At 33.0% G+C, this 9,752-nt stretch overlaps 1 protein-coding gene across 1 annotated transcript; it reads right to left on the reverse strand.

Annotated features, from left to right (window-relative positions):
- Positions 1–5,589: 5,589 nt before the first annotated feature.
- On the reverse strand, positions 5,590–6,900 carry LOC149781432 (G protein-coupled receptor dmsr-1-like). Its single transcript, XM_089934752.1, has one exon. It carries the CDS (start codon positions 6,893–6,895, stop codon positions 5,792–5,794), a length of 1,104 nt encoding a protein of 367 aa, XP_089790878.1. The 5' UTR covers positions 6,896–6,900; the 3' UTR covers positions 5,590–5,791.
- Positions 6,901–9,752: the final 2,852 nt, after the last annotated feature.

Genomic DNA, 9,752 nt, shown 5'->3' on the forward strand with positions numbered 1-9,752 from the left:
CAAGCTGTCAAAGATATGAGTCTTTATAGACACGTTATACTCTCAAATAAACGTACTATACTATACTATCACACACACACACACACACACACACACACACACAAGGGCTTAAATGTTTTAGATTTTACTGGCAAACATAGATAATGATATATATACAATGATTAAAAGGCATACCAAATTAGGCAATAATTCAAGACTGTCAACGTTGTAACGCAATTTTGCTTTCGGTGCACACCATGTATCTGACCTAAAATATATTAGGTAACATTTACAAAAACACTTATTTATTTAACTTTATCTAGACCACAGTATGTACTAAAGCACGTTCTGGTTTAAGTTTAAGTGTCCCGCAAAAACACAATTTTGATTTAATAACATAGCTGCAAGAACAGCATCATTAGCTATGGTGAGCATAGTGCACACAATGAAGTATGGTGAAATGATTGCAGCAAATTGTTTTCAAAATCTATCACCACCAATCCTTCCATTTCTTGTACACATCTCGACTACATCATATTTCACAGCGGTTCCATAAACTAAACATATACTATTATGATTTAAATGATACTCATCCTGTTTGAAGTTCAAGTGTGTGTGTCTGTGTGTGTGAGCTCGAGTGTGTATTTGTGAGACAGAAAGTGGTAGAGAGCTAAGGTTGCCCTTTCATGAATTTCCTACGAAAATGTGGACATAGACCATAAAAAGCCGCCTCCTGCTCATTATTATTATTATTATTAGTAGTAGTAGTAGTATTAGTAGTAGTAGTAGTATTCCACGATGCGAGAGGAAGTGAGAGAAAATAGCTTAGTCCCTGCTTTAAATTCAAGAAACTTTATGTTTGTGGACAAATATCACAGACAAAACCTTTCTTTCCAATGCATAGATCAAAGGTTCTCACAAAATCAGGCAATTTTTCTGCCCAGTTGGATAAGCCTGCATAATGTTTTATCATTCATATATTTATCACATATTTAATAAATAATAAATATGATGACTGAAGGTGTATCTTGAAATTACTTCTGCATCGGTAGACAGTACAAATTTATCTGAACCAAATTCGGTTTGAAAGCAGTAAAAACATAATTTCTGGTTAGCCAATATGAATTGGAGACTGGCAAACCTTTTTCTTTGGCTGGAAGTGTGTTATAAATTGAAGAGAAAAAAAAACAAAGTATAAAATATTATTATCAACACATGTATTAAAACTAAGTGCATTGCAACATTTTTGCAATGATCATCTGTAGTCAAGATATTAGATGGCTAATGTTTGTACTCGGGTATGAAATTATATTTTAAAAATTATTTTGGATTTATTCCTAATTCGGATTCTTATTCATTATTTTAAAATCAGTTTGCAGATGTGCTTGATGCTGTGTTTGGATAATTTGAGAAGAGATATTTTTGTTAGGATTTTTCACTGTAATTTCAAAGTGCTCATTGGACTAGAATGTTATTCTGTGACTATTGTGAATTATTCAAAGGAATTCTTGTCAATGGTTTTTGATATCTACATACATCTGAGAAATTTATTCGGAACATTTGTTTCTTTTGGACTGAAATAGAACGTATATGATAATTTTTGGATTCACGTCATAATAATGTGCGTTCATTTTACATTTTCATTTGATATAGTTTTGATAATTAAATTATTTTGTTAAGTTTAATAAGTTGAATTATGACCATAGAGTTGTGCATCTTACATGTTTAAGAAGGAATGCATCTTCAAATGAAAGTTGTAATCTGTATTGAAAAAAATCCTCGCTTCTACAGGAATATTTTATTTTTCAAATTATCAGTTGGTTTTTGAAACTCTTCTTAACAGTAGGAGTCTGTATTAACAATAGATATTGACTGTCAAGTACTTTTGATTGATGTTATAATAGCAGGGCTCTGTTGTAACAATATCAAATGCCGGGTAATTTAGCCTAATATTGTTTCTTGACTGTTGTGGTCTTGAAAGAAAGAAGCAACACAGATGATCGTGTTATATACATGCGCCGACTGTGGATTTTTTGTGCTATCTCAGACAACATTCTGATATTAAACCCTCTTTGTCTTCAGTAAAGTGGAATTCTGAGAAAGAACGACGTATTTACAGAGCGAGCATTCATTTTAATGTAAATCAATAAATATGAATTGATGACGCAACCACATATGGGTTTCTTCCTCCCCACCACTTAGAAAGTTGTATTACTGTCGGGGAAATATAGTAGCTGTCGAAAGATATTCGCTTCACGATGAATTGTTGCCGGGGAAGCATTAATGGTAATTGGAACCCACGGCACCTCGTAATAACAAAATCGCTATGAATGTTGTATGTATGTATGTATGTATGTATGTATGTGTGTTTTATTTTCCTACGTTAATACTTTAATACTGGAAATGTTTCTTCGTGTAGTAGACAAAATATGATATTTTAATAACGAGTGGCTAAGCACGTGTTCAAATATATAGATGTTTGGTAGTACAAGATAAAATATATACAGTATTACGGAAGGGAAAAGAAAACTGTATTTGTATTATATACCAAATTTGCTCCATAATAGAAAATTAAACTCGATCACTGTTCCGTACAACACGCACACCTCATAACCTTTTTGAAAATAGCCTTTCTTTTACAGCCTGGTCATATTAATAGATGTGACTTAAGAAATCAATATAATTAGGTTTTTGACCTAATCTGTTGCAATAAATGATTTTGTCATCTTTGAAACTATTTAACCCTATCGAAAAACAATTCAAGCTCATTTCAGCAATATACTTCCGTGGGCTTGCCGCTGTTGTCACTGAAGTAAGGGGGAAATAACTTCAGACAGACGCGAACAGATGAAGATTGCATCAGCCACCTAAGACTGAAGATGTTTTTTTGTTTACTTTTCTAAAACACGTACTATCTAATATTTTCTCGCTATATCTATCTAGCTATCGAAATGTGGCCGTCTGTGCCCTGTGTTATGCGTCAATGCTTAGGTTCGTGCGTAAAGTCATTTTGCTCTATTTAGCCATTAGTCCTATTGCGCCATTTATTAGTTGCCTTTTTAAATTATTATTAAACATGTTCCTCAATTATGGATTGCACAGTAACTTGTCACAACTCAAATTAAGCCCTTTCCAACGGTCAGATGTTGGCAAAGTGTTGTCTTTTATGGTGGTGGAAATAAGAGAACTGGTAAAAAAAACTACCGACCTTAAGGAGCGATCACATTACATTTGCGTGTGTAGAAGTCGGAGATTGAATCAGGAAACATTGAATGCGAATGAGTTACCAATACGCTACAAAGTTTCTGGATCATATTTTCCAACCCGATACAAATTAAAATACATAAATTGAATTATTTAAATTGGAAATGTGTTGGATATAGTGATCTTGAGCAATTGATTCTTGTTGTTTTTTTTATCGAGGATTATAGATTCACACAAGAAATAACTCTGTTTTTCCATTGCAGAATTTAACATATATCCACCCTTCAAATGTATTAAAGAGTGACAAGAGAGACATTTTTTGAAAACGCATGTTCGTCAATTAATTAATCATTTCATATAGAAGAATAACGAGTAGGTCTAATGTATTGAAACAGATTGAGAGACTATTATCCACAGTATTACATTCCTTGTATCAATGAATTTTCCATTAATGTATTAACCCACAGAGCTTTACAAATCAATACATTTAACAAAAATACTCTTGGGTGATATTTGCTGTCAATGGTATTGTTCAGATTAATCGAAGTACGCATTTTGCTTCAGTGTTGACAATTACATATTTTTGCCTTCGGCTATGTTACCGTTGACAGGCTGTTATGTGAGTTTTGCTAATCATGCTGTACTATAGCTTTTCTTTGGTATTCATGTTGTACTATGCCTTGCCTTGATACTGATGCTATTCTAGGCCCTGTCTTTGGTACTTATATCATACTATGACTAGTGTTTGATATTAATATTATATTATGCCTTGTCTTCGGTACTCATATCTTGCTATGCATTGTTTTTTTATATTAATCCTATTCCAGGCCCTGTTTTTGGTCCACATATCATAGCATGCCCCGTCTTTGATATTCATGCTATACTAGGCCTCTTCTTTGGTACTCATTTTATACTAGGCCCTGTCTTTGGTACTCATAGTATAATATGCTTCGTTAAAGGTACTCATAGTATACTATGCCTTGTCTTTGATACTCATGTTATGCTAGGCCCTGTCTTTGGTACTCAATCAGAGTACTATGTTTGACTTTGGTACTCATGCTAGGCCCTGTCTTTGATATTCATGCTATACTATCCACTGTCTTTGTTACTCACATTATAATATACGCTAGTTTTCCTACTCATATCCTTCTACATCCAGTATTTGGTATTCTTGATATAATACGACATATTTCTGCTTCACATTTTATGTTTCGAACGTTCGTTGCTGCTCATGCTATACTCTCTCGTCTTTGGTACTTATGCTACATTCAACCCTGTCATTGTTAGTCATGCTAAACTAAGCCCTGTTTTTTGTTTTTAGTACGTATGCTATACTAAACACTGTCTTTGGTGATCATAAGACACTAACCTTGTCTAGGCTACTAATGCGACACTAAACCCTGTCATCGGTACTCATGCTGTACTATCCACTGTCATTAGTACTCACGCTGCACTAAGCATTGTCTTTGCTACTTATGCTATAGTATGCCCTTTCTTAGATAAGCATGACATTCTATGTCCTGTATGAGTTAGTTTACCTCTAAAATAAAAGATTAATTTGCAAACGTCAAGAATGCTAAGAAGAGAGATCACCCTGTATATTTTCAAAAAACGTTAATATCTGATATTATCTCAAATGTAGTTCAATTTTGAAACATTGTTTGTAAATGATGAATCTGTTATAAAAAAAATGCTAAGGTGGTTACATTGTTCAACCAGGCCATCATGATTAATATATTATAATGCTGCCCTTTAATGCTATATTTGATTTTTACGAAATTACTGCTCGAGAGATTATCATATATATATATATATATATATATATATATATATATATATATATATATATATATATATATATATATATATATTTCGAAGCAGGATTTATCATTTTCGTCTCACGTGAATGAATGTAAATATACTTGAAGCGTCTTGAGAACGTAAGTACGCTAGATTTGGTTTCTTCACACTATTTTGGCTTGTCCTGTTGTCTGGACATACATCTCGACATCTTGATTTAATTTGCAATTTGTAAAAAAAAGTAAATATACGATTTTCCGTCATATATTTTACTTCACCGCTTATTTGTAATTGACAAAGTCAGCAATTTAATAAGGTTTATACCATCGCATGCATAAATCTGTCGAGAATATATATATATATATATATATATATATATATATATATATATATATATATATATATATATATCCTATTTTTATTAATTTATACTAGACAGACCCTTAATTGTAATATTCTCAGGAAATAAGGCTATCGTCGGCATGACCAAATGATACCTTCATTTTATATACGACGATGACAAATCCTTTGGAGAATTAAAGATCTTTATTCAACAAATGCGCATGCTTGTTATTGACAGTTCTACTATTTTATTTATCATCACTACATTGCTCACTGTTAATTCACAAATACCTGCATACTACAGAAATCTAATCTTAAAAGTATATTACATATATGCCTGGTCTTGGTATTCATTAGTGAGGTGATGGATGAAAATGGATACATGGCCTGTATTCAATTAAGAATACCGAAAAAACAACTGTTGCAGTAGAATTCTAAACAATCGCACACATTTTCATTTGTGTTATTACACGGCAGATATTTGAGTTGTCTTATTGCTTACAAAACGGTAGTCTCTAAATCTGTTTTTTTTATTACACATATTAAATATCATTTCACATAGACATTCTCTAAATTGCCGACTCATTGAGCAATACATAACGAAGTTCACTGCGTTGTTCAGCAAAGAAACTATGTCTAACGTGTCCGCTACCAGTAGATAATAGCTCATAAAAAAGTCTTCCACAAAAACAGATACAACAGCTAGTATTCCTGAGGGCAGTTCTGCAAGGATGAACATTGCAATAATTGCCAAGAGCATCGAGGTTGTCATTTTGTGTTGTTTCATCCTTTCAGTAGACGATGATACTTTCAAGTTATGTGCCAACTGCCTACTCTCCTGGAGTGTACGAAGCAGAAGTCCACCGAATATGGTTATTAGACAACATGGAACTATTTTGCCCACTGTAATGAATACCCAAACATTTAATGCGTTTAATATCGATGCATTCCTCAGATATATATCTAGGTTTTTAATTCTGTAGATGGTAGTGTTGTAAGCCGCGTGAAAGCTAGGCTGTACTTCAGTAGTCATATAATTGGGTATAAAAACAACGACTGACAGGGTATAAATCACAACCACTAGGATGCATGCTCTATTTATGTTCAAATTCCATCTGCTATTGCCTTTTGATCGAATAAATATGTATCTAACAATGGCCATGCATACACCAAGCCAGATAGAAATAGTATGAGTTGTGTTTGAAAGGCAGGAATGAACAGCGAGATAAGTCGACCAACCAAAAGTATGTCTCTTCGGTAAATCACCAATGTCGGTCAGGATATAAAAGTGTAGTGCGTAAGGAACGTAGTCCACCATTGTTATAATATCAGATATGGCAATTCCGGTTAGAATTGTGTTGATAGATGACAACATATTTTTTTTCGTCAGGATGATAATGTTGACAATGTTGGTTGCAATTCCAAACGTGCAGACGATGAGACTCAGATAAGGATGAACTTCCCAGTACCAATATGCATACGCCTCTAGATTCACATAGGCTTGAGAGTTCACGCCTGCCACACCCCTTACTTTCGTAGCGGCCTCAGAAGTCTGATTTGTGTCATTCATCGTGATTTCTCCTTATTGACCTAAAACGATAAATTAAATGGTAGCATTATATGTAGATATTCTAATATCATTGCTTTATCTTGAGGCAATGTTCCATACATTTTGTCTGTTGAAGATTATGGTCTAACCGAAGGGTCGGGCACTATACCAACCCAAACAATAATGTATGCTGATAGTTCATAAATGTGATGGTATTATAGATTTAGTATTTCACATGATGTAATGTACCGTCATTATCACTTCCGCGCGTGGCACAAAAACCTGCTGCAACGTCTGTTGTCAGGTATAATATTTTGGAAACAAAAGAAATGTAGACACTCGTAAAATATATCACTTAAGTTATCGATCGGGACTACTGAGACTGAATATAATATGTAAGGGAACTGAAACTGAAAGTAATATGTACCAGAACAAGTTCAATTGCATGTTAACTTGTTTCATAAAGAGAATGTTGTGAAATCGCTGTATAATGTTGCGAGAAAATATTAGAAGTACATTTGCTAAGCAATTAAATGTTTAAAAAATAAATTACTTTAATAAATTCCTAAGGAAAGAGAAAATTGTATAAAATATACCGTTCACAAAACATCGTGTCATATTTCTTACAATACCATGATGTATTAAAAATTATCTTATTGCTTAAGGTATATTTTGCTATTGTTGATTGTATTAGTATTTTATTTATGCAAATTAGTATCAAAAATTTGCTATAGTTTCTGTGTTCTTTAATGCCCGTAATTTGTGGTTTGAATAATGGAATAAGACAAGTGTTCCAATTTTATAGCTCGAAGAAAATAATATGTCCTGAGATGGAACATAACACTTGATAGTTGTTTACTACACATAAGAAAGCATTGTTGTGGTTTATTTACCGGAAACTCAAGATAGCGTCAGGCATGCACAGTGAGAAACTCTAAACTGGAATATTTAAGGGATGTATAAATGCATGAATTGTTACCATATTCGCTGTGATAATACACTTTATATAAACCATGTCTCTAACCTAACTTAGTACGGTGTTAGTACAAAATCAATTGTTTCAACGTTTGCTAAGATAATGAAATTCCAGGTAAAATATATCATCATTAATTCTTTTACTATTAAATATTGAAGTCTTTCTCTATAATATTAAGAAAAATGATTGACACCCTGTCAGTCCGATCACATTATATCTTGTTAGAACACCAGAACGAATGTGATCAAAATATGCTGTTTTATACTGAGATATTTCTTAACAAAAATGGCTACTTAATTACAGAAACAAACCCGAAATCATAATAGAGCATGGACTACGCCACAAAAAACAGAACGATAAAAGTATATCACCAAGCCAATGAGAATGCAAAGAAAGCATATGGAAAAGAAATGAAGCACGCATATTCAATAAATCCGTCCATCTATGCACTGTTTAAAATTTTGTGTAGGCCATCGGCATGGTAGTACATAACCTTGGCTATTATACGCTTACGGTATATGTGATGCACATAACGGCTGTATGCACTAACACACACACACACACACACACACACACACCTATATATATACAGTTGTTCGTAGTAGACAGAGGATGTTATTGTTTAACTAGATCTTGTGCACACACTATGAAATATATGTTAAAAGTGTGCAGAACATGTATTGATTTGTTCAGCAGTTCTTCAGCTGATCATGCGTACTTTGAGAAATGATAGTTGTGTAGCCAGAAGTTGAATGTTGCCATTCGCAACTGCGAGGTCAATCCTATGGATCATAGTTCGAATGTATGTCGATAGCTATCATTTCGGCTATGTATAAAACGAGAATCGAACCATTTTTCTTTTCATTTGTAACCTCTTGGTCAATCCTGCAGTCAGTTCAATGTTCGAAATAGCCTTGGTAGTCGGAATATAATATTTTGTTTTGATCATAGAGAAATTTCCAGCAAAATTAAAAAAAAAATGATTTGTCTGTAATTATTTACGCCGATATACATCGGAGGCATATTTTTGTCTTGCAGAAAGAGTTGAGGTAGTTCCAGATGGAATCCGTGTTAGACCATGTTCAGCGTCGTTTGGACTGTAGAGCAACCAGCGTCACCGTAAGTGCTGTTCAGGCATTATTGTATGAGGAACCCGCTTGTGATTGGAATTCTTTTACGTTATAAGCATATTTTATTCAATCTTATAAAATGTATTATAGTTTTGCTCCAAAGTATTCACAAGATCTAACTCAAACTTTATTGTTAACAATGATAGCTACGTCGTTAGACGATCTAATACTATTCTGACCATTATGATCAGAATTACATTGTACCGAAACACATTATTGCCTTCCAAAACGTGCAAGACTTTGCCAATTGAAGCAATAAGTATATACTATCTAGTCCATTCAAAATCTGGATCTATACATGTATATGGTTATCAGTCAGGATGTATACATTTATATGGTTATCGATCTGGATGTATACATTTATATGGATATCGATTTGGATGTATACATTTATATGATAATCAGTCTGGATGTATATATTTTTATGGTTATCTTTCTGGACATACACATTTATATGGTTATCTTTCTCGATATATACATTTATATGGTTATCGATCGGGATGTATACATTTATATGGTTATCAATCTATATGTATACATTTATATGATTATAATAATAATAATAATAAAAATAATGAGAACTTTGTTTAGCGCCTAATCTTTAGAAGCTATAAGCGCTTTACAACATTAGACAACACATATAAGATAAAAAACATAATGATATGATTACAAAAAGAAACACCATGAAATTAGAAAACATAAAAAACATGCTGAGAATATTTAAGGTAGAAAACATTATTAGGTCTTTAATTTGTTCTTGCAGTCGAAATAA

The sequence above is a fragment of the Sinohyriopsis cumingii genome, chromosome 15 (genome assembly GCF_028554795.1).
Source record: "Sinohyriopsis cumingii isolate HCF-2022 chromosome 15, ASM2855479v2, whole genome shotgun sequence".
NCBI lineage: Eukaryota > Metazoa > Mollusca > Bivalvia > Unionida > Unionidae > Sinohyriopsis > Sinohyriopsis cumingii.

Coding starts and splice junctions, on each gene's coding strand:
- LOC149781432 (XM_089934752.1), bottom strand. CDS start 6,895: ATGAATGACACAAATCAGACTTCTGAGGCCGCTACGAAAGTAAGGGGT.